At 42.7% G+C, this 27,244-nt stretch overlaps 1 protein-coding gene across 1 annotated transcript in view; it reads left to right on the top strand.

Annotated features, from left to right (window-relative positions):
• The window catches only part of LOC311003567 (sodium channel protein type 3 subunit alpha-like), a gene marked incomplete at both ends in the record, with an annotated part of 242,843 nt that overhangs the window by 185,892 nt on the left and 29,707 nt on the right, over positions 1-27,244 (top strand). The window contains 4 exons of the mRNA XM_083995335.1: positions 7,383-7,537; positions 7,978-8,151; positions 19,287-19,409; positions 22,485-22,760. Of these exons, the coding sequence (XP_083851461.1) occupies positions 7,383-7,537; positions 7,978-8,151; positions 19,287-19,409; positions 22,485-22,760 (728 nt within the window). The remainder of the gene's footprint in view (positions 1-7,382; positions 7,538-7,977; positions 8,152-19,286; positions 19,410-22,484; positions 22,761-27,244) is intronic.

Consider the following 27,244-nt stretch of genomic DNA (forward strand, 5'->3'; position numbering starts at 1 on the left):
AGGCCTCCATATAGTTGCTGAATCGACATCTTTTTTCATTTTCAAGAGGAAATGAAAAGGTTGGTTAACCTTGCATGTGTGCAGCGACAAAACACTTTTTATACTCACTTCCCATGTTGTCATATCCAGTCTAATGTACCGTGACCTTTTCTTGTGCCTCTGCAGTTTCCAGTATGTGCTACAAATGTCAAAACAGTGTGCAGTACATGACACAGTGCTACCAGACATGTCAGGTGTGTGTTGTCATCACTGGATTAGAAGCTGACCTTAAACTGTGGAGCTGCATTTAGTTGTGCAGCTTCTTTTAGAGCAAAAATCACCAGATTCAAGCTTTTCTCACAATACAGTGTGTGTGTGTGTGTGTGTGTGTGTGTGTGTGTGTGTGTGTGTGTGTGTGTGTGTGTGTGTGTGTGTGTGTGTGTGTGTGTGTGTGTGTGTGTGTGTGTGTGTGTGTGTGTGTGTGTGTGTGTGTGTGCGCCAATGCTCCCCTGGCGCTAATTATTCATCACACAAGACGAAAGGTCAGTCAGATTTGAAAATCTCAGCAAGCAGCACTAACAAGTCAGAGAATGGCAACATAAAGAAACACAATGAAGCACAACAATGCATCTTCCAGCCATGATTAAAAGTTAGAAATTAAACGTTTCACCCTCCAATGTTTGGTCTCCACAGGAACGGATACAAGAGGGACACAAAGAGCCACTGAGGATGTTGAATTTTTAACCCAAGGATCACAGTGCTGTCACTGTGCACTTATAGTTCCCTGTATCGAGGTGTCTTTACCAGCTGCACAACTGGGCCAAAAAACATCGAACCATAGGGCGTATTCACACCAGGATGGTCCGATAGTTCACTTGCTTTGGTGCGGACAAAAACATTTTTTACTTGGTGCGGTTTGTATTCACATTGCATTTTTTCACAAGCGGATCAACTTTGTAAACAAAAGCACGTGTGTCCCGCAGTCGCTCAATCATTGGATAAAAATTATCAGCGGGATCTTCCATGAAAAGTACACAATGGAGGTCATGAATGCGTTCCGCTGCCCTTTCAATTTGGTAGTATTTCCAGTTGCACCTGTCCTGTGCTAATTCATCACTTGGAGGCTATGTGTCCGTTATGCAGCCGTCCCCGTGAAGGATGGTCAGACAACAAACACACACACGTCTGCATGTGCGTCTGAAGGATGGTGTGCTAAAAAAAAGAAAAAAAGGACGGCACAGCAAAAAACAAAACTAAAAAACATAATCATTCTCTCAGGATGCCGCGTTGCAGATCGACATAAGCCTAGTCACATTTATTTCTGTTAACGGTTATTAATCGGATAACGACTTTCTGTTATCTGTTTTTTTTTTTTAAATGTAAAGAAAGTGCATCCTTAACAGCGACGGGTGCGTCCTCGTCCTCTCCAGCATCTGATAAATGTTTTCCACTGACCAAATATCAAGGAGGCAGCATGTGTCTGTGCTCCATGTCGACCCACGGCTCATTGTTGATCATTTGCACATTTTCTGACAACAACGGAAGCCTGTTGAATCCAAAAAGGCGCTTGGATTTTGCATTTGGTTCAGGAAAGGTTCGGTTTGCATTCACACCGGACGTGAATCGCACCAGGGTTCGTTTGGGTCTCGGCTCACTTGTTTGATCCGCACCAGAGTCCGCTGGTTTGTATTCACACCTCCCCAAAAAGTCAGCACCAGAGGAAAAGTCAGTTTCAAGCGGACCAAACCAGCCTGGTGTGAATTCGCCCATAGAAACTGAAATGTGACCACTACCACTCCCTGTCATCCACACAGAGAGATTCACTCACTGAGTCACAGTTACTCATTATTTCACTCTTATCTCCATGCAGACACAAGCACGTGCACTCACAGACACACAGACAGGCACCCACACACACACAAATAAATACACTTACACACACCCATACCCTGATATTCACCCATGTACCCTGCAGTTACAGATAAAGTATATCATCAACTCACATAAATCCAAAAAATCTAATTTTAAAAAGCTCACATGCAAATATAAAAATGTAATATAGAAATTGTATTCACACACACACACACACACACACCCACACACACACACAGTCTGTGCTGACAGCAAGCATTAGATTATCTGCCCCATTAGTCCTCCAAATGCCAACTTATTGGTTAATGTTGTGATGCTGCACAACACATGATTTGTGTGTGTGTGTGTGTGTGTGTGTGTGTGTGTGTGTGTGTGTGTGTGTGTGTGTGTGTGTGTGTGTGTGTGTGTGTGTGTGTGTGTGTGTGTGTGTGAGAGAGAGAGAGAGAGAGAGAGAGAGAGAGATTCAGTCAAAGAAACGGCCCAAGTGTTAGAACACAGGTTCCTCCTGGACTCTACAGACATACAACACTCACACAGATACACATACCTCGGATTAAACATCACAATTCACAGGAAATTTCAATCTGGCCACCAATGATCTGAGAGACAAAGGCAGAAGAGCTTTCTGGTCCATTAAAAAAAATCATCAAACATTGATATCCCTGTCAGAATCTGGCTCAGAATATTTCAATCCATAATTGAACCCAGCCTGCACACAGATATTTGTAAAACCATTCTTAAAGTCCACATGAACACCCCCAATAACAGATGCAAAGCTGAATTAGGTCAATTTCCCCTTTTAATTCAGATCCAAAAAAAGAGTGATAAAATTCTACCAACACCTCAAGGCCAGCGAGCCCAACTCCTGCCACTACAAATCCCTCCACCGAGCACCGAGACCACCCTCACACAATCCGGCCCCACCAAATTATAGAGAATCAAAAAGACGATATCTACAAAAAAAACCAAAGCAAACTGCAATGCTATTTGGCCCTAAACAGAGAATACTCCATGGCAGATTACTTGAGTTCAGTGACACATACACACACATAAGAACACAGACATACACATAAAGAAAAGTTATGTAATTTACTGCTTCTAAAGCAGTGGACCTGGTTCTACCTGCAAACTGATATTATACTGTTATTGTTCTGTAATGTTTACCACACACACACACACCTTCCTTTTTACTTAGGCTATTAATTTATTTTTATTTTTATTTATTAATTCATTTTCTATGTATTGTAATGCTGTTGTCTTAATGCTTTGGCAATATTGTAAATCACAGTCATGTCGATAAAGCGTGTTACAATCTAATTGAAATTGAGAGAGAGAGAGATAGAGAGAGAGAAGCAGTTTTCATGTCACTGGAAGGTCTCAGGTGAGACACTTGCAGGAGGTCCACTGCTGAGATTTCATTAAAGGGGTAGTTAAACATTTTGGCAAATTGGCCCATTGCCATAATCCCTATAGTCATAGCAGTAGGTCTGTTACCTTCAATTGTCAGTGCAAGCTGTTTTGAGCTGCTCAGAGCTACACTATGGAGGCTCATGGGATTTCTTGGTTTCCCTCATCAAACTCATCAAATACACAATCCAACAACTCCATAACGCTCTGGTGGACAAGTTGTGACCTGCACATTCAGATAATAGATAATAACGGAATGTTACGAGACAGAGTTGTTTTAGAGGTAAATTCATGCAAAACCACTGATGCGCGTTGCCTTCAGGGACAGTTTTCCAAGCAGTGTCTGCATTTACCTCAAAAACAACTCTGTCTCGTAACATTCCGTCATTATCTCATAGCATGGTGTAGAGCTGTGCAATATGGACAAAATTTATATCCCGATATAGGTCATTTTACATCCCCATAACGATATATCCCGATATAGTATTTTCTCCTAAATCATATATGAACAGGGTTGGTCCTGCATAGATAATTTGGTGGCGGCTGCCATACTACATATCTCACCGCCACCAGCTCACCAGTGAGTGTTTTGTTTTAGTTTTTTCCTCGGGCTTTTCGTGCATTTATTTTGAAAGGACAGCTGGAGAGAGACGGGAAGGAGGAACAGTCCCTACCGTATTTTACAGGCTTTTTTTGTGATTGTTGCAGCCTAAAATGCCTGATTTCACGGCCACATTTTGAAAAATATTGCGGTGCATGTTGCAATGTTTTAAGCGCTTTTGTTGATATTAAATTGCGGGAGACAGCGAAAGTTGCAAAAAAAAAAAAGTTGCAGTTTTGTTCTGAATAATTAAAAATCAAAGGAAAATTGAACATTTTGAAATGTCACAAAATAATGTGAGGTCATGTTATACCAGCAATTTTCCACTTGTTAATAAAGGCACAGGAAAATTACATAGAGTTGAAAGTTGTTTTACTTATAATTAAAGTGTCTCTTTGAAACTGGTGGTAAAACAACTGTTTTAAAATGCCAAAAAACAGTCCAGTCTTGAATAAAAAAGGGAGAGTGGCTACTCAAGTCCAGAGCCAGGGCCTTAGGATGGGGGTAGGGGATCCTGGGCGCTGGCTGCTCCGCTCCGGCCCATGCGGTGATTGTGCAAAATTGCAAGATCGCATTTATGCTGAAAAATTCCTCTGTATATCAAAGTAGCGTTCAGTGGTTCAATGTCACATGCACATGTGACAAAGGAGCCCTAAGATCACCCAACAGTTGATATAATGATGTTCAATAAAAGTTAACAGCTGCAAAAGTGTTTATCAAGGTTACCATCAGTACAAGCAGAGGGTGTTTCCTGATACACACGCACATTGATAATAACTGTGCCAAGTGGGCTGATTGAGTGTCGGATTACCGCTGGCTTGTTTTCATTGGATTACTCAACCTGCATATCGGGAAAAGCCTATTAGTAGCCATGGAAACAGAAAGCCAGCGTAATCAGAGCTCTAATTACAGATGTAGACAGACACTGCAATCAGCAGAGTGAAGAGCAGCAGACACACAGCCCATGCTGTTTCCTGTGCGTCTGCCACAGGAAAGCAATATAGACCCCAGTGGAGAGAAATGTATTTACCTCAACTATGAAGTGAAATGAAATATGATATGAAATATAAAATTGCTGGTGTTTTACTTAAAGCAGAAGTAAGCGATCTGGTGGTTTTGTCTAACTTCCTGTCAGCAGATGGAGTTAGCAGTCCCCGCCCTCGTCCCTACGTCACCACATTCACGTGCATCCCTTGGCTGCACACACAGAGAGGACCGCCCCTTTATGCTGTTCTCTCTTCTCATTGGATAAAGGTTGTAGGATACAAGGAAAGTTTTCTCCTCAGCTTACAGCAGAGCAGAGTGACTGACAGACCCGTGTTTCAGACCAAACACTCTATAGAAGTGATTGCTGTCGGAAGATACAACTATTTAAGACTTATATTAACACAAACATTCTGCTTACTTCTGCTTTAACTGTTGGTCTTGCTTTAGAGACTTGAAATCAGTGTGTACATTAAAGGGATAGTTCAACATTTTGGCAAATTGGCCCATTGCCATAATCCCTATAGTCATAGCAGTAGGTTCGTTACCTTTAATTGTCGATGCAAGCTATTTTTAGAACGGTGGAGCAGAGCCGTGAGCTGCTCAGAGCTACGCTACGGAGGCTCATGGGATTTCTTGGTTTCCCTCATCAAACTCATCAATACACAATCCAACAACTCCACAACGCTCTGGTGGACAAGTTGTGACCTGCACATTCACCACGCTATGAGATAATAACAGAACGTTACCAGACAGAGTTGTTTTCGAGGGAAATACAGAGACTGTTGATGAAAAACTGTCCCTGAAGACAACGTGCATCAGCGGTTTTGCATGAATTTACCTCTAAAACAACTCTGTCTTATCTCATAGCGTGGTGAATGTGCAGGTCACAACACAACGAACCTACTGCTCTAACTAAAGTGATTATGGCAATGGGCCAATTTTCCAAAATGTTGAACTATCCCTTTAAAATTGTATGACTCAAATGTGTTGTGGTGACACTTGCTGCACATTAGAACATTGCAATCAGTTCCTGCCTCAACAGAACTGAAAATAAGTCCAGTTGCCTGAGTTAACAACATATTATTTCTTAACCTTGCAAGCTTTATTTTTTCTAATGACCACAATCTGGCTGACAAAAACCTTTATTGACGGGAGTAGGAAAACCAGATCCCAACTTCATCAATGAGTTTTTTTCTTTTATTTTTTTGTTCTCTTCACAAGAAGTTTACACTAGCAAAGTCTATGCACATCAGCATTGCTCTCAAAACCAGTCATGCTAAAGTTCAAAGTCAGGATTGTGAGTGAACATCAGGTTGCATTTCATCATCCCAGTTGCCCTTGCAGACAAACTGATTGAATTTGGAATTGTTAGAAACAAGCTAGCCAATCAACATGACAGGTGTTGTCTTCAGTAAAAAGATATATAGATAATCATAAACTTTGAAGGTCTATGAATTTTTCAGCCTCTTTTAGCTCCTACAGTCATTTTAGTTTTATAGACAGACAGACAGACACACAGACAGACAGACAGACAGACAGACAGATTTTTCGTCCCCTGTCTCTTACACTATATATGTGAACAAAATAAATCTAAATGCTACGAAGTGAAGGCTACAATCTTCAATAAGTGCTGCATTACACACATGCATACAGACACACATATAGGAGAGGGGGAGGAACACTCAGATCGGTTTTGACTGTCCGTGACGTCACTCTCCTCGTATGGTCCGTGAGCTCCAGTTAAATATCCATTTCCTTCTTGTTACTTTGCTTTTATTCATCGCCTGTCACACATGGACCAACCCTAGCCTCCACTCCGACGTCGTTGCTACAGCAACCTGTCAGATGGGTCAATAATGTGGCCCAGTCTGAACAGAGCCAAATGCGATTTGGACACTTGCTAAAAACAGTGTGGACACTCAGCCCTAAAAATGGGATATGAGAAGGAATCAGATTTGAATCAGATTCACCTGCAGTCTGAACGCGGTCAGAGAGTCAGAAGTTATGCAAGACAACACAGCTCTAAACACACATGCACACTGTGCAGAATACTGAAAGACATCTGAACACAAGTGTGTGCACGCACACACACAAACACACACTGAAGGAGAATAGATAGAAAGAAGGATTTGTGCTCTGGGTCATTCACAAACGACAACAAAGCCAGCATGACATGGCCCTGTGTGTATGGTGTATGTTTGGAGTAGGCCGAGTCATACTATTGAGCCCTGGAGCAAGGCACTGGTTGAGGCACACACCAGCAATATGTTATTTTTACATCATGAAAGAAAGAAAATCATTTGAGAGGAAAATTAAATCCAGTAGGGTCTGTTTTCCACATTTTACAATACCTTAGAAAATATTATAACCACCAAACAAAAACAAATCACCTGGTTGTGAGTTAGCAGAGATCTGCAGCTGACTGTGATTGTGCAATAGTTTTGGTCAGTACTCTCAAAATCAGAGGAATTTCATCTGGAATGTACTGATGACCTCTCTCTATGTCTGTCTTTCTGTGTCTTTGTCTTATGCCTAGTGTGTGTAGCTAGGTTCCAGTGTTGTGACATCGACACAACAGTGGGACTCGGGCAGATCTGGTGGAGAGTGAGAAAGACCTGTTACCAGATTGTAGAGCACAGCTGGTTCGAGTCCTTCATCATCTTCATGATCCTCCTCAGCTCTGGAGCACTGGTCAGACACAATACTTTTATACTTTTTACTGTAGTTTCATTTATTTCATTTTCATCAGGATTTTAAATGTACTTAATATACCGCTCTTTTTTATATTTCACTGTTTGATTAATAAATATTGTTTTTTGCTTTAGTTTTCTTCATTTTGGTTCTACTGTATATTCTATATTCTAATTTACTTAAATGTATTGCAGTTTATCAGATGTACTATTCTGTAATAGTAGTGAATAATTAAATGTAATTTACTTTACTTTGATAACTACACATAAACTGCCACAAAGCCACCTAAAGGAGTTTGTACTTAATCTCTTTACTGTCTCCACTTTGAGATAATTACTGATATTAGGATCTAGGTACTAACGTTAATTCTAGTGTAAATGATCTCACATTGATACAGCCAACTGACAGCTCTTCAGTAATTCCCTCTGTGTCCTTCTCAGGCCTTTGAGGATATCTACATTGAGCAGAGGAAAGTGGTGAAGGTGATATTGGAGTACGCAGACAAGATCTTCACCTACATTTTCATCCTGGAGATGTTGCTCAAGTGGCTTGCCTATGGCTTCAAGAAGTATTTCACCAACTACTGGTGCTGGCTGGACTTCCTCATCGTTGATGTGAGTTATTGATTGGTTTAGTTGATTCATTGGTTAATTGGTTTAGGATCATCAATGGGAGTGATGGTGAAGATACATGATGTTATTGTTGGTGCAGTAATGATGAAGCCGCTGGATACGTCACACTAGTATCATAGACAACTGGTATGCTTATTTAAGTCAGCCAACTCACATGCATGCACATGGTTGTATAAATGATGTTTGATAGAATATCTCCCGTATTATACCATGGTCTGGGTGAATACTCGATTCTGATTGGCTGCGGGGTGTCCATTAAAAAGTGATAATAGACACCCATAAAGATGTTCCGGTCAAATTGCGCAATTACGGTAAATACTACTGCTCAAACACTTGTTGATAACCACGGCAACGGACACTCGGACCATAACAACTTTTTTTCAGCGCATCATGACACTGGAGTCTGTAAACACACAAGCTGTAAGAAGTGCATTGGCTTTCTGAAATAATACTTCGTGTCACCTCACCTCCCTTCACTGATCAACTATCAGACTGTGGGAGAGTCACTGGCTGTACGCTGCGGTCACAGCGGGTCTCTCTCGCTCAGCCGCTTATTGTGAAAAATATATTATTTTAACGGTAAAAACAACATTAAAGTATTAGGAATTGATCTAGTGTTTATTTATTTCGTAAGGGACCATGGTATAAGCGGGATGATGCCCTTCGAGGTGTCCGATTATCAGAAATGAATGGACTTCGCGGAAGCAACCGTCCTCCACTCCGCTTATACTTATATTACTTATATACATAACAGGTGCAAACTTGATAATGATGAGCTAAAACACAGTTTCCATTCAGCTGTATCATATTTTATGAACTGCATTACTATGAAATTTTATCACTATATTTTGACACTTTTGTAAGACTGACATGGTTCTGTCCGAGCCACAGGCATGTTGTTTTCAGATATTCTATCTCTCCCTTTCTCTGGTTCATAATATCTAAGTAACGCTAGGATGAAACTGGGAAGATTTGGCACAAATGGTCACTTGAACTTGAGAATTAATGAATTGGTGTGATCTCTCAAAAATCACATTTTTTTTCAGTAATATCAGTAAAAAAAAAAAAAGTCCTATCTTACATGATAGAAACAGACTCTAAGTGGTGGAGGCAGATAACCAACAAAGCCTTAATTCTCATCATTACTTACTATCATACACTGTTTTAACGTACTGTGATGCACTACACAACTTGCTATACTTCACCACTTTTATCACACACTTTGACATTTGTACATATAATCTTCCTTTCAAAATTCTTCTTTGCTTTTTAAATTTTTCTTTCTTTTTTGTTTTCCTTTCACAGAGACAGAGGGTGAGGTTCAGAGAAATAGAGGATTTTTCTGTTGCTCACCCTGAGGTTTCTCCTGTTTTTCCCTGTTAAAAGGGTTTCCATGGAGTTTTTCCTCAGTCGATGTGAGGGTCTAAGGACAGAGGATGTTGTTACGATGCCATGTAAAGCCCTTTGAGACAAACTGTTTGTAAAAACGGGCTATACAAATAAAATTGCCTTGCCTTGCCTTGCCTTGCCTTAGTTACGTACAGTTAGTTTAGTACTTAAATGTATTGTGGAAGTTCATTATGTCCGAATGTAGTATTTAGTTTTCTTTTTTTCTTTTCCAAGACAAGAAGTTGTTTTTCATACCTTTGTTAACAGTTTCGGCATGTTCTTCCGCCTTCTTCAGAACTGTCACTGTGATGTCAGACGGTGCTCCAGGTGTGTGACAGCGTGTGGGCTCCCTCATCCCGGTTCATAGTCCTGTGGGCACGTTTTCTGATCTCCACCGCCTCCATAATCCATCGTTGGTATCTGTTTTCTCCTGCGCGTATGACTCTGGCCTTCTCCCAGTTCATTATGTTCATTATGGAGGCGGTGAAGATCAGAAAACCAGCTGATAAGGCACTGACATCACGGTGACAGTTCTGAAGAAGGCGGAAGAACACACCGAAACAACTTCTTGTCTTGTAAAAGAAAAAAGGAAAACTAAATTAGTACTTAAATGAATAATCAAAACTGCATAACAAAATTAAAGCTGCAAGTAGCATTTTATGGGCCCATGCTCCCACACCCCACAGGGGGCTCACAACATGCTATCGAAGCAACCATGCACAGTAACAACCACCGGACTCTGCGCTCAGGCGTTAAAGTTGTCTACAGGGACAAAAGCCTGCATTTATGAAATGTGTGTGCACCAAAAAAAATAGATGTAGGCCAAATATGACACAAGGCTCAGAAGGTTCGCTAACAGGACGGTCAATGGCTCAATCCCTGGCTCCTCCAGTCTGCATGTTGAAGTGTCCTTGAGCAAGACTCTGCACCCACACTTGCACCCCAATCTGCACATTGGGTATGTGAATGTATGTGAATGAGTAGATGAATAGATTTTAAGCACTGTCTCCAGCACTGTGTGTGACTGTGTGTGTGAAAGGGTGAATGAGACATACAGTGTAAAGCACTTTTGCCCCTTTTCCACCGAGCTGGTTCCAGTGCTGGTTCAGAGCCAGTGCCTGACATTTGCTTTTCCACCGCTAAGCACCGGTTCCTGGTTCTTAAAACTGGGTCCAGACCAGGACCAATTCCTTGCTGGTCCAGAGCTAAGAACTGGTTCCTCCAGGGGCTGGGGGCGGGGTTACCTGAGCAACAGGACCAGCGCGAAGATATACACGGACTGCTCTGACTTAGCTCCTTACCAGTGGAAAAGCAAACTGGCTCTTTGGAAGCATTGGAGTTGAACCAGTTAAGCATTGGCACCAGCACCGAGCTAGCACCAGGTTATTTTTGGTGGAAAAGAGGTATTTGAGTGATCCCAGACACTAGAAAAGTGCTATATAAGTAACTATATAAGATAACATATTCTCTTTTCCCTATGAATAGGTATTGTAACTGGGCCTTGTTAGCTTACCTTGTTCACAACTTGACTAAGCATATAGAAGAACTGTTCAGCTGTGCTGATGTATTTATTGATCCAACTCAATGTAGTACTTGAGCTGAGGGATGGAGCTCTGGATAGATCTGTGGAAAACATGGAGAGAGTGGGAGACACCAAGGCCAAACTACAAAGTACAACACATAATGACACAAGAAATGTGCATGAGGAGATGTAACGCAAGTTCCCTCTGGAGCCAGAGCTGGAGGACAGCGCCGCTTGCAAGTCCCCTGGAGGCAGGACTGGAGGGCGACACCACCTGTGAGTCCCCTCTGGAGGTAAGGCTGAAGGGCAACGCTGCTTGCGAGTCACCTCTGCAAGTCAACAACACCACAAGTGGACTGCCAACTGGAGAGCAGCAACAGGACTAGGAGGGAGGCAGACCACTGACTAGACCAACACCAGGAGGGAGGTGGACTGCAGAAGAGCTATAAGGAGGCAGACCACCAACTGTAGACCAGGGACTGAGATGGGCTGGACTGCTAACTGGAGGACAGAAGCAAAGTTGGACTGGACCGCCCTCTGGGGGTCACCGCTGGCTGGACACTGGAGACAGTAGCTGGACAGGAGCCAGACTAAACACCAGCTGAACACTTGAGGTTGGAGCCAGATGTGTTGCTGGCTGGCCACCAGAGGAAGGACCTGGTGCATCGTCGGCTGGACAGTGGAGGCAAGAGCTGATGAGAACCTGGACTGGACTTTGGTAACCTGGGAGCACTGAGCATCAAGCGGGAAACCATGGACTGAGGCACACCAGAGCTGGGGGTCTTCAGCTGTCATCTTCTCCCTGGTGCTCTGACCTCTACCTCAGAACTACATGCTGCTGTCGTGCAACCAGGGATGGAACTGGTATGATGGAGCATAGCCTATTCAGGGTTTCCCGCAGCGCTTTCCTGTTAAGGTGGCCACCTTAACAACAAAGGGCCGCCGCCTAAACTAACGGACAATCCAACACCACCTTAACTAACAACTTTATGGTGACAGAGTGAGACCAAAAGAATGGACATAGTGTGCAGGGGTAGAAACTATCGATTGAGACCAAAAAACGTTCTGACACCAGGCTTTTAACATGTTTACTGAGGATGTAAAGTCGGCAATTTTAACATGGGGGTCTATGGGGAATGCTCCCTTCTGACACCAGCCCCCAGAGGAAGCCCAGGGGATTGCAGTTTTTTGAACACGGAAGTGAGCTTCACTTCTCAGACCCACAACTGCCCCCTTGAGTGAGACACATGCACAGACACAGTTTATAATGCACCATACACCGCGGAACCGGGGGGGCCAGGGGGGCCATGGCCCGGGTAACTTTTGTGCTCTGATTATTTTATGAATAGCCTAAAAGCTGTAGTAAAAAGTTGTATCTGTGTTTTTAAGAGCCAAGTCACCACCACCACACACCTTCACTGCTGCCGATAAAAAAAACTGTCACAGAGTGCTGCATTTTGATTTGAATTCGTGAGTCTATCAAGTGCATTGTTTATCAATACGGCATGCGTGAGTGTTCTCGGTGCTCTCTTTTTTGTCTCGGCGAGAGAGAGAGAGAGAGAGAGAGAGAGAGAGAGAGAGAGAGAGAGAGAGAACGCTCCGTGGACACGGCCGTTGGTCACAGGCGCTCAGAGCAGTGGGGGCCGTGTCCACCGGACACCGGACTCTATGAAAAATATGCGTACCAGGCACACGTCTCACATTGATGGTGAGTCACACCCCCTTCTCTCTCCAGTGGATCTGTGTTCGCTCTGTTCCTACTCCGGTGCGTTTGATGTATAACAACACACTGCAGTGACACGGTGGAAACTCTCTGATTGTTCGTAACGGAGTCAGAACGGAGCGGAGACGCCGGTGGATATTCATTTGAGCGCGTGCCTGCGCTGCGCGCATGTAGACCTTTCTCTCTTCCTCTCACATTGCGGATTATTGTGTGCGTGTGTGTGTGCATATGTAGGCTACAGAGGCACCTGTGCATAAATACTGTAATACTGTCCCGTCTAAATAAACAGGACATTTACATTTAGGCTATGCAGTGTCATTTTGAATAAAACCCTGTCCCATATAGACGCGTGTCTCAGACGGGTCCGCTCGGCACACACACACACACACCTTCCAAAAAAAAAAAAAAAAAAAGAACTATTGGCAGAAGTCCGGGCCATGAGAACCGTCATCTTCATATGGATAATCAGCGTGATGATCCAACGGATTTGATCTGTCCCGGAAAATCCGTTGTTGTGATGTGTTTTCATAATGTATCATAAACTGGATACAATCACCGCAACTCTGTCCGGAGCTTCGCTACTTTTATTCCCGTATCCTTGGTAACAGTAACCCCCGGTACAAGGATTTCAAAATAAGGGCACACTGACCCCCCCCCCCCCCCCCCCCCCCCAGTTGACTTGAAATTATGGCCCCCCCTCGTCCAGATGCGTTCCGCGGTCCATGTAATGCACACCAAACAAAGGCATGCATTGAGGATATTGGAAAATGATTATTCAGAATTAAACTTAATTCCGAAGTAAGTGGGTGGTTTATTCCGATTTTAAATCTGAATTAATTAATTCCTCGATCATGTTGTAGGGGAGGAAGAATTCATCAATATTTAACAATATCTCCCCAATACGTGTTTTGTCTTTCCGGTGTTAAGATGAGGTTTTCAAAATAAAGTAAAGTAAATACTCGTTTAATCTGACTCCATTTAAAAATAACTTTACTTTACTTTTAAATAAAGTTAAAAGTTAATCAATCATTTAAAGTATAAACATTTTAAGAATCAATTCTATTGTTAAGAAATCTGGAATCAGTCTTAGTTCAGTGATGGTATAGATTATTAAAACCACTCAGTGACCTTCTTAACATAGAAGAACAGCCCTGACATCTAGGTTGAGATATTCAGAGGTCATAAAATATAACTCAATGGTTAAAGGACATGATACTCAATCTTTTCTATTCAACTCAGAGGTTAAGGGTATGAATGTTACCAAATGAAACTTACCATATAACTAAAGACCAAATAAATATCCAATAACAGATTCTTAATTATTTAGAACAAGGTCTCAATAAGGCAATATTAGAAATGAAGGGTTAACATTCCAGTTTATTGTGATGTACAAAATGAACAAACTATAGCAAATAGTAACAATACTTAAGAAACAGATAATGCAACACACTCGATGTGTGGGAGCTCTGGTAAGCAGATCAACTCAAAGTGAGGTTCTTGCTCTTTCCCTTAAATATCCAACCAGAACAGAAACACTTCTAATTCACATAACAATTGGGACTTTGCATGGAGATACCATTCGCATCTGGAGACCTTTGATCATCAGGGGGTCTTTTCATATGACAATGAATCACCTACACCTTTATACTTCTCGCACTGAGACACTTGAGTGATTAGAGACAGTCATCAAATGGTGAAACTCTAACAAAGATAATTGATTAAATCACTAATAACCAAAAGGTGTAAATACACAAAGAGGTTACATCCAGGCTGAGGTAAAACTTCCATTGTTTCAGAGACAACATTTCAGGGTGGGGGTCTGACTGTCTTACAATGTAAATTCTTTATTCTTCTGAAAATTAATTCCTGTCATTCTACGCATGCGTATTAACTGACTCGCCGCTCTCTGCTCTGTGTGTGTGTGTGTGTGTCGTGGTGATAACACACAACATAAAGTTAGAGCCGCAGTGTTGTGAGTGAGTCATGTCGGGACAACCAGGCTTCATGAACCCGCTCCACGAAGCTCACTGCCAGGATCGCCTTCCCCGAGTGTGTGAAGCTCACACACCCAGAGAAGGTGATCCTGGCAGTTAAGAGGAGAAATCTTCTGCTTCTATTGATAAGTTTAGCAGCAGCGGAGCGGCTCTGCTCACTTCACACACTGAGAATGGAGTTTGTTTTCTTCCGGTAGACGTAAATACGAAAACACACGTACCCCCTGTCCAATCAGAAACCTTCCCGACCTGCAGATGTTGAGCGGAATTAAATAAAGGCGATTTAACATGTTTTCCATGTAAATCTCAATACGGAATTATTATTTCCATGTAAACTTGAAGGAGAATATTTTAATTTCGAACTATTTAAAGCATAAGTAAGCAGAATATTTGTGTTAATAAAAGTCTTAAATAGTTGTATCTTCCGACAGCAATCACTTCTATAGAGTGTTTGGTCTGAAACACGGGTCTGTCAGTCACTCTGCTCTGCTGTAAGCCCAGGAGAAAACTTTCCTTGTATCCTACAACCTTTATCCAATGAGGAGAGAGAACGGCATAAAGGGGCGGTCCTCTCTGTGTGTGCAGCCAAGGGATGCGCGTGAATGTGGTGACGTAGGGACGAGGGCGGGGACTGCTAACTCCATCGGCTGACAAGAAGTTAGACAAAACCACCAGATCGCTTACTTCTGCTTTACTTCAGAATAATTAATTCCGAATTAAAAAACATCATGTAAACATGGTAAATATCTCCATGTCTTCATCACTCTTGTTGGGCAGAGAGTTGATATTTCCTATGATGACTGACGACAGAAAAGACCCATAGTCCATCTCCACTTCCAAGCCTTCATCTTTGCACCACTAGCAGCACAGCAACCATGAAAGCACTTATTGGAACAGGATGGCATCCCCCGGACTTGCTCCATTTTCCATGAAAGAAGCTCCACTCTGAAGAATCTCCTCTCCCCACAGAAGGATCAATCAGTATTTGACAAAATACGACAGAAACACAACAAAAATAAAGCAGAGGTTGAGAAAAAACTTGTTTTCACACCTGCTTTGCTCCAATTCAGCAACTAAACCGATACAACTGTTGCATTCTTTTTTGGGGATTGTTTGTGTTCACACATGGTAACAGCTCCAAACCATGCAAAGTTGTAAATAAATGTGATGTGCTAACAAACTCTTCTCTTATTGGTCAGAAGAAAAAAAAAGAGCCCAATGAAAATTAAAATCCGACAAGATCCAAACCGCTGTTAAAGCCCAGACCAGACCCAATCCAGGTCTTCTGTGTAGCCTTTTACAGCCCTAATCCGGCCCGAACACAGCAAAGAAAAGAAAAGAAAGAAGCGACCGGAGTGATCCTCGACCAAAACTCGTCCTGAATCAGAGTGGGCCAGTACGAACCAGCGGGGTAAAGGTACTTTATTTGTCACTTATACAGCTAGTACAGTGAAATTCTTTCTCTGCATTTAACCCATCCCTGAGGAGCAGTGGGCAGCCACGGTGCAGCGCCCGGGGACCAACTCCAGATTATGAGCCAGTGCCTTTGGTCAGTGGCGCTGACTGGAGGATTAACCTAGCTGACATGTTTTTAGTGGTGGGGGAAACCGGAGCACCCGGAGGAAACCCAGGCAGACCATGCAAACTCCACACAGAAAGGACCTGGGCGGCCGGGGATTCGAACCCAGGACCTTCTTGCTCTGAGTCAACAGTGCTAACCACTGTGCCACTGTGCCGGGGGCAACCCCCATTCCGAAGGACGGCTATTCTGAAAATTTCCGAAGGTCTGTCATTCCGAATTTCCAAGGGGCCGCCATGTCAATCACGGTGTTTTATTTTGAAAGGTCTGGGTTAGGACCGGATTCTCTTGTGTTTCTTTGTTTGACTTCCTGCCCGGCTTGACACGATCGCTCGCCGAAAATAAGAGATGAAACGATCGCAGCGGCGCGTCTGGTGTGTGGTGGACGATACAGTCAGTAACATGGGCCGGCTTATAATGTACAGTGGGCTAATATATAAGACATAAAAGATGCCGATGTGCGTCCCTTCCGGCATTCCGAAACATGAACGTAAACGTTCAGAATGGCGGCCCTTCGGAATGGCACCCTGGAACCGAACCAGCACGCCTGGTCGTTGAGAATCACTGAAGACCAGCAGCGTGTATTGTGTTGTGTCGGTTTCTGTGTCGATTGTGTTCTCACTGCAAATGAACCGCTCCAGAGCCGAGACCACCTCTCCCAAGTGATCTCAGCACGCTTGTTTTGTTCCGCATCTGAGCGCAAAGATTCACATATGACCAAACGAACCGATCTCTGACGTAAATCACTCCCTGTTCCGGTACAACTGGTGTAATGGTTGACAGTTGAAGCCCATGTTCTGGAATGGAACAAGGTGATTACTTTAATGTGAATTCTGTGTATGGATGATTCTTCAGTTAAGTCTGTTCCCAGGGTAAAATCTTGAATAAAAAAGGGTGCTAAATTGTTAAAGCTCTGAAAAAAGAATTGTGTTTTAATTATGACATTTGAACGTTTTTTTTTTACTCTGAATCCAAGTACGCCTTAATTTATATGTTGTGGCTTGTCCACAACACAGACCTTTTAATATCTTCTTCATAGTAAAGTGGTAATGCAAATTTATTAAAACTTGACAACCTTACAAATTGTCACATAACTTGAAGAAACATATTTTTAATTCACTTGGTTTATATTTGGAAAACAAGAAATGTCTTCTTCTTCTGGTTCGGTATGGCTGTCCCCAGTACATGTGTCACGCCAACTGTTTTAGACCAGTTAAGGTTTTTCAAACTCCTATTCAGTTGTTGAACTGAAAGTACCAGGGGTACCATCATGACTTATACCCCTTTCCCACCGGCTGTGGCATGACACGGTGTTTCTTGCACCACGGATGAAAGCGGGGCGACTGGTTTATGCTCTGTCTGACACCTCCCCGGCTCATTTTGGTCAATGGGAAAGGAGCCAAATGCTGATTGTTAGCGGGTCGACCCGTGTTTAAAAAACCTGCGTCGACTTGCTAATTTTAGTGGGAAAACGGCTTTATTGATCTCAACAAATGTGAGTCATTTGAAGATTTATGCATCCTTATCTAAGAGCATGTTTATTAGGTGTCATTAACAAACAAGTTACTGTTTGGATATTTTAGCTCAGAAATACAAAATTTCACTTTATTTACACATATTTAGTGTACATTGTTTGCTGCCAGCAAGTCTAAAACTTGTAACTAACTTGTGTTCCAAAAAGTGAAAATTGCCATCACGCGTCATTACCATCGCACAATTGGCTGACAATCGATGATGTCAAAATTACAATCAAAGCTATTCCAAGACCTTTTTTCCAGTCCAGACTTTCTAAGAAAGCGTTTGAAATAGAAAAAAACACAATTGAGGAATCACCCATATATAATGGTTGGATCATATCATGTGAAGAAATGTATTAACCCCCACTCCATAGATATCAGTGTTGGGTCAGCTGGCTCAGTTCATCTCTGTGGACCAGATCACTACCATGCGGGTACTGAGGACATTCAGGGCTCTCCGTCCTCTCCGTGCAGCGTCCCGCTTCGCTGGTATCAGGGTAAGAACCTTGGAGCTCAACCATCCACCACCCTGATACCTGCTGCTCCATTATGACAATCAGACTAGCTGGGTGGCAGTAGAGGGTTTCAGAAATGCTGTTGGTATTTTATATGATGTGGTATCTGTGTCATTCTGGCTTTGGAAAAAAGACAACACCTGAGACTGTTTAGGATCTAGTTGAAACTATTGGTGCTCACTCTGATCCAATGATCAAGATTGTTCAGACACTTTTTCCATTGTTAATGGATGAGGAAAATACCTCTTCTGCAGCCACTTAAAAATCTTACACCAGTTTGATCCTAGTGTAAAGTTTAGTTACAACCTTTACCACAATTTACAATTTACATTAAAAACATGGTCTTGAGTTGTTGAAATCTTCAAGATTTAATCTGTTTCAATGTTTAAAAAAAAAGGAAAATTAAAACTTTAATCTTCCTGCTTCAACATAAGCTAAAGGTTACAACACTGTGTTTTTTCTCTTTTCAAAAAGCCATCATGACGCAAACCTTTGTAAATAAAACAGTTAAACTGATTATCCTCTGGATCTGATACTGAATATTCAGTCTCACTCCTCACTCTAATGACATTTATTTTTCACAGTTTTGTTACAGGTGAAAATCCAGGGTGTTTTTCAATTTATGATTGATTTGACACAGTCCTCTCCTCACAGGTTATTCATTCTTTTTTTTTTGCAGGAATCGTCTGATATTTCAACTAATGCAGTGATTGGCTGGTCCATGATCAATCACCTCCCTCTCTTACTTTGTCTATTTCATTAGGCTAGAATTTAACTGTCCTGTCTGCTTTTCTCTTCTGTTTCTCTCCCTTTCTGTCTCTCTGTCTATGAACATGTTTCTCTATTTTTTCTATCTGTTCCCTCTCTCTCTCCTCCAGGTCTCATTAGTCAGTTTGGTGGCCAACACATTGGGTTATTCAGACTTTGCAGCCATCAAATCGCTGCGGACACTGCGAGCCCTGCGGCCCCTTAGAGCCCTCTCTCGATTTGAAGGCATGAGGGTAAGAGTCAGTATTAACAAAACACACTCACTTGGGCATCTGTTCAGCATCATCTACACTAAACCCAGCCATGCCATGTCTTCTCAACAGAAGATTTGATTTAATTCTTCTCTGTTTTTAGCCTGACAAGCCAGACTATATAATTAAAATGTATAGCACGACCGGTAGACCTCGGCTCAATCCAGGGGGCGGGACGAAGGCTGTCTCTGCACGCAATAGGGTAGCGCTACGACTAATCAGAGAAAAGAGCAGGATGACGTTAGCCTGACAAGCCAATTAAAATGTATGTCGTCATGGCGTTAAGCCACCCAACGACTCTAAACAGATAGAGCGCTGTGATTGGTGAACACAAACGGTGTTCGAGACTCAAAAAGTTCCTATGGCTCGTTTCTAGACCCACCTAGGGAGCAAAGAGATTTGCTGCCGCTAGGGTGCAGCTAGATTTCTAAGCTACTCTGTTTTACAAAATCAAAAGAAAACTGAAAAAATAATCAATTTTTTTCCATTTAAAAAAAAAAATATTGTCATATTATTTAAAGGCAATGAAGGAAGTGAATTCTAAAAGAAGTTTAGCGTTATTACAACTGTAAGTGGATTAAAAGTCCTTGTGTAAAGCAACTAACTGTCCTCAAAGAGTAAAAACCAAGGTCCGCAGATTTCTCAATAAAACTTGCAACTTGTTTTGGGGTTATATTAGTAAAATCCTATAACAGTGCAAGTGGCTTGTAGGAACATTTTTGTGCCCAGGTGTGTTTAGAATAAAACACCATCTCATTGAATCAGTTTTTTAACAGTGTATCTCACTTTTCATCTCATCTTCTCTTCACCCTTCACATCATTCTGACCTTTCTATTCTTTGATTGGTTCATTTCAGCATGTCCCCCGTGGGTTTGATTCATGTTTATTCCTCCTTAGATGTTCTCTCCTTCAGAAAAAATAGAGCATTTGTATATTGAACTGTGATATTTTCATAGCCAGTATTTTAACTTGTCTGCAAGCCTTTGTGACCAGGAGGACAAACACCAGGCACCATCACTCATATCTCTGTCCCATTCATCAGTATTACAGTGTCACTGCACAAACTTCACAGTGAGGAAAGTAGGAAATGAGAAAAAGAAGTGTTGATTTGTTAACTCATTGAGTGCCAACCACGTCATTTCTCGTTTTTCGTTCCCATGCATTGAGTGCCAAAAACATAATTTTATGTTTTTTGCTTTTTTTTTAATTATGAAAATAGACACTTTAACACACCTTTATGTGTAAATTTGGGGACGAGCAGAACTGAAATAGATGCTCCAGCAGGTCGGAGCCGAAACAGGAAGCTCTCAGCCGACAGTCCCGCTCGGTCTTCATCTGGAGCAACACCGTGTCCTCCCCAAGGTCCTCCCGCGGTAAAATGTGATGGTCTCTGGGCCAAAGCAGACCGGCACCACCGACCCGTACCACAGAAGGACCGCGACCACCGGTGGGACCGGTGTTCCCGACCTGCTTTGGCCCAGAGACCATCACATTCCGCGGCGAGAGGCTTTCATAAAAGACGCTCTATCTCCTTTTCTAGAAAAAAAGCAGGGATTTTGGTGAAACCCAGCCATGTTTAGCTTGACTTTTCTCAGGAACGGAGGCACGTAGAAACAAACGGTTTGTGGCCATTTGCCACAAATGGTCTAAATTGCCAGTATACTTGACAAAAACTTTGGAAAGGAGCACGGCACTCAATGAGTTAAAATATCTGCACATGCTCACTCCTAGCTAAAAACACAGATAACAGATGATACAACTAATATAGATAATGCAGACAATGTTTGATTCATCTGACAATTGGATCTGCATTAACTGTGTTATGTGACGTATTGCATTGAAGTCAATGGGACGGGCGGAAAAAAAGAGCGAAAAAGAACAATCATTGGAGTTTTTCAAACGTCTACTGCTCAGGCATACTTTCACACCTGGAGCTCATTAACATGTTTATAAACAATCCACCTGGAGCCACACACCAACACACACACACACACACACACACACACACACACACACACACACACACACACACACACACACACACACACACACACACACACACACACCAACACATACACACACACACACACACACACACACACACACACACACACACACACACACACACACACACACACACACACACACACACACACACCAACACACACACACACACACACACACACACACACACACACACACACACCAACACATACACACACACACACACACACACACACACACACACACACACACACACACACACACACACACACACACACCAACACATACAGGTAGCTTCATGTGATTACAGTTACACACACACACACCAACACACACCAGCAGTTTAATTTGAATCATTGCATTGAAAATCTGAATCTGAATAGTATAATTTGAAATTTAATTTATTAGTTTGGAACTGAATTCCAATAAACTTAAACTTAAAAATTATGAAATTTACTTAAGTTTCTCTAAAACTATATTTGATCCTCAGTGAAAAATCAAATCTCTCTATATGTTCACTTTCCTTCTCACCATTAATATTCAGTTCTTGCAATTAAATTTCAATTTACTGTGACAGACATCTGAGTTGTTGAAGAAGAGCAATCAAGCGCAGATACACAGGGCGTGTCTATCGTTTGCTATAATAATAATAATTATTATTATTATAATAACACTTAATAATATTGTATTAAATGATGTGGAACAGCTACAGTATCAAAAAGCATGTTTGTTTTAAAAATACAATTTGGGCAAAGACATATACACATGATTATAAATTTTGATAGTAACTATAGGTGTTCAAACTGTATTAACATTTTTTTCTTTTCAGTAATTATACACAAATGTATATATGTCTGTATGTGTGTGCGTGCATATGTGTGCGTGTAAGTATACACATAATTATACACATGTAGACTAGTGACTATTCAGTCTTTTCCTGAATATTGAACCTCACAGGCCATGAACTTGATGTTTTCCTGAGAGATTAAAATCACAACATGTAGGAAAGAACTGTGGGTTTGAAAGTGAACCTGTGTGTGTCCATTGGTCCAGGTGGTGGTAAACGCTCTGATTGGGGCAATTCCCTCCATCATGAATGTGCTGCTGGTCTGTCTCATCTTCTGGCTCATCTTCAGCATCATGGGCGTGAATCTGTTTGCTGGGAAGTTTGGCCGCTGCATCAACCGCACAGGCCACATCTACGATGCCTCCTTCATCAACAACAAGTCAGAGTGCGAGGCACTCAATGACACCTCAGCCTTTTACTGGACAAAGGTCAAGGTCAACTTTGACAATGTGGGGGCGGGATACCTAGCCCTGCTACAAGTGGTGAGTTGTTCATTTGTGAAACCTGTTAAAAGCAATGTTTAATAATTATCCAAACACACTGTCACTGCAAAATCTAGTGTTTTTGACTACTGTATAATCTTGTTTTCTTGAAATAATCCAAATAGACCAGCATTCTAAATGAAACATCAACTTGTTTCAGAAATGTTTAAAGCCCTAGTATGTAACGTATTTTGCTTTTTATTAGCAAAAATCAAATATGTCTTTCATAAATACATATTTCACTGAAGTGGAATCCCAGCTGCATCCAAATGAAAGCTTTCTGGTACCTTAGAATGAGTTGTTACAAGTCGTTACAAATACATAAGTGGGCGACGCACCGAACCGAGGCGGCCATGTTGCATCGCCATTTTTTACGTTGAGTGGCAGCGTGACCGTAGGTAACCATAGAAACTGAGCGGAGCTGTGGGGTCGGCCTGTTAAAACTGTCACCACTGTGTAGTGTGAGGAAGGACGGAGGCACTGGTGTTGCATTCAGGTGCAGTCAGGCAGACGGCCGTCGGCAAACCAACCGGATGTCATTTTACTCCACCAGAGAAAGACGGTAAAACAATACCACATCACCATGACAACATATTGTCACGCCTGTATTGTTTTGCCTCCTGCTGGTGGACCACTTGTTTACATAGACGCTTGTTTATCCTGTTACATGCAGCGTCTGTTGTCTGTCTGACGTCTGCCCCATTTCACCTGAATGCAACATCAAGAATACGTTCAGATATGCAACCGCACCGCTAGATGGAGGGAATTCCTACATACTATACCTTTAAGTAAAGAATGTATTTTTTCATCTGATGCAATGATGTGTCTCAGTGGTACAGCTAAGGAAAAACAAGACTATCTATCTATCTATCTATCTATCTATCTATCTATCTATCTATCTATCTATCTATCTATCTATCTATCTATCTATCTATCTATCTATCTACTCATTAATTCTGATGCTTTAAAGGGATAGTTCACCCAAAATTCAAATTTCACTCATTATCTACTCACCCTCATGTCGACTAAGGGCTGGGAGAAGTTTCAGAGTCCTCCGTGCCTTCCATCCAAATCTTGCGCGATTTGCTGAATTGGATGTTTTTTGGTGTGTTTTTTTGGACGAAGAAAAGTGAGCTCCATTCACAACCGTCATATGGACATGCAGTGCTGCACGGAGCCCCGCTGTAACTCAGAGAAGGCACGGAGGACTCTGAAACTTCTCCCAGCCCTTAGTCGACATGAAATTTGAATTTTGGGTGAACAATCCCTTTAATGTGAAATCAACTTTTTAGTCAACATTCCATTAATGCTAATATTGAAATAGGCCTAATGGTACATAAAGATGGTATTGACAAGGGATGGGGAAGGGAAGCAGACCTGCCAACCCCCCAGAATAATAAAAAACACATTTTTAGAAAATGCTCTATTTCTTCACCCACGTTCAATTTTACTGTAGATTAACTATATCATTCAACTACTTCTCTACTCTTTGTGCTTTGCTAGGGATGTCATAATATCATAATATGACATTAGGCTGCCTTAATAACAAGCCCATGACATTTATTGCAGTACTGTAAACATGTCATGATATCAACATTCCACTGTATTATAATAGCACAGTACAATCATTATTTCATTATCCATAAGTCAACAACAAGAACATTTGGTCAAAAATAAAATACTGTAGCTTATCTGCCTTTCTCATTCACCAGCCTCTCTCCCCTGATCCCCCCCTCACCTGCCTGTCTGCCCCCACCTCACTCACTCACCTGGCTCCTTCTCCCTCCCTCCCCCCCTCCCCCGGCTCACCTGGCTCCTTCTCCCTCCCTCCCCCCCTCCCCCGGCTCACCTGGCTCCTTCTCCCTCCCTCCCCCCCTCCCCCGGCTCACCTCACTCCTTCTCCCTCCCTCCCCCCCTCCCCCGGCTCACCTGGCTCCTTCTCCCTCCCTCCCCCCCTCCCCCGGCTCACCTCACTCCTTCTCCCTCCCTCCCCCCCTCCCCCGGCTCACCTGGCTCCTTCTCCCTCCCTCCCCCCCTCCCCCGGCTCACCTCACTCCTTCTCCCTCCCTCCCCCCCTCCCCCGGCTCACCTGGCTCCTTCTCCCTCTCTAACTTTAAACCTGGTTCTGTATCTGCCGTCACACAACACAACGGTAGTTTTTTTTTCATTAGTGTGAAAAGTTAAACGATGTCTGCGACATCTGCGCGGTCGGTCCGCGTGTCTGTCTCAGGTGCGTTACGTCTGACCCACTCTCAGTAGAAGCTGCAGCGACTGTTGTTGTTGTTGTTGTTGCTCCAGGTAGCGCTAAACATCAACAACAACAGCTGCTTGGAAGTCAGCCGTGATAATGCAGCCACACACACACCAAGCAGTCCGCTGACATGGTGACACGCAAAGCGCCGTCATTTCTATGGTTAAATGTCGGCGTCGCGCGGCTCTGCCGTTTCACCCCAGCCTAAAGCCCGCAGGAGGGCGGGTGGCTGAGTGAAAATGAAGCGTTCTGATTGGCCGAAAGCACACCGCTTACGCGCAGATCTGTGTGGCACTGGAGCATGATCTTCAGTGACAACAAGGCTGGTGTCAACTACAAACAATGGCCGCGTTTCCCAGATTCGATCTTTCTTAAGGACTTAAGAAGGCTCTTAAGAAGGGTTCGGCTAAGAAGGAGCGCTAAGATACGGGTGTTTCCCAGATGCGTTCTTAACTGCCTTCTTAAGATCACACCAAAGAAGCTTCTTAAGAAGCTCTTAACGGGAGCTGTCCACCACCACAGCACTGAAACTGAATCAATCGATGCCAGGCAAATCGATTATTATATCACACGCCACCTAATACACACATAGATCACTCACAGTGACCAGCGCAGCTGCACCGACGGGCGATGAATAAACCGAAGACGGGATTTCCAAACATGGGGTTAACACAGGTGTCGGCGGGCCTGATTAGAAACTTCTCCGCTGTTGTTGCTGCGTTGGTCACGGGCAGTGACGGACTGGCCGTAGATGGCACGGCACAGCCGCGTAAAGATGCGGCCGAGGCGGCTGCGTGACCATGTGATTGATGTGTGTGAAAATAAAAAATAAAAACGTGCGCAGGGGCTGGCTGGTTTACAGCCAGACAACTCTGGAAAAGAAAGTGGAAGCATTGCCGTGGTCTGGGTTCGAATCCACCCACTAAAATATTATTTTGGTGATCAACACGTTTTTCTTTTCTCATCATCATTAAAGGGATAGTTCAACATTTTGGCAAATTGGCCCATTGCCATAATCGCTATAGTCATAGCAGTAGGTTCGTTACCTTTATTTGTCGGTGCAAGCTATTTTTAGAACGGAGGAGCGGAGCGGCAGGCTGTTCAGAGCTACACTATGGAGGCTAATGGAATTTCTTGGTTTCCCTCATAAAACTCATCAAATACAAAATCCCAAAACTCCAAAACGCTTTCGTGGACAAGTTGTGACCTGCACAATCACCACGCTATGAGATAATAATGGAACGTTACGAAACGGAGCCGTTTTCGAGGTAAATACAGAGTCTGCTTGCTGAAAAACTGTCCCTGAACGCAACGCGCATCAGCGGTTTTGCATGAATTTACCTCTAAAACAACTCTGTCTCGTAACGTTCTATTATTATCTCATAGCGTGGTGATTGTGCAGCTCACAACTTGTCCACGAAAGCGTTTTGGAGTTTTGGGATTTTGTATTTGATGAGTTTGATGAGGGAAACCAAGAAATTCCATTAGCCTCCATAGTGTAGCTCTGAACAGCCTGCCGCTCCGCTCCTCCGTTCTAAAAATAGCTTACACCGACAAATAAAGGTAACGAACCTACTGCTATGACTATAGCGATTATGGCAATGGGCCAATTTGCCAAAATGTTGAACTATCCCTTTAAATGATCAATGCAAGGCTACATATGTATATAGGCTACATATATATTTAGGCAGTGGAGTGTTAATGCGTTTTTGGTGCCAGTATAACATGGCACAGGAGGATCAGTGTCACGGCTGCCACACTCCGTGACACTGACCCTTGCTTGCGATGCCCCCACCACACCAAGAAGCTGCCCACTGTGTAAAAACACGATGAAACAGCGACACTAGGGGTTGATTTAAGAACGGTTGTTTTTGATGTTCATGCAGATATGGGACGTGGATGTGTGCGTAAAAAGTTATGATGAATGATGATGATTAATTTTATTTGTGTGCCTGATGTGCAGAGCACATGTTATTCCTCATATTTAGTTTATTATTGTTCTTATTTTATTTTTTTTATCTCTTTATTTTTTATTTCGGCACATAATTGAATGTTTTAAACATACGATGTGCACTGTTTAATATCTTGCTTAGTGTGATATTGATTTGCCTTGAAAACGTGAGCGTTGGTCGCTAAGAAGACTCGTAAGAGTGGGTCCGCTCGATCTTACATTTCCTTCTTAGTGAAAGATCTTCTTAGGCTAAGAGCGACTCTGGGAAACACGTTCTTCTTT

This window comes from Trachurus trachurus (assembly GCF_905171665.1).
Source record: "Trachurus trachurus genome assembly, chromosome: 20".
Lineage (NCBI taxonomy): Eukaryota > Metazoa > Chordata > Actinopteri > Carangiformes > Carangidae > Trachurus > Trachurus trachurus.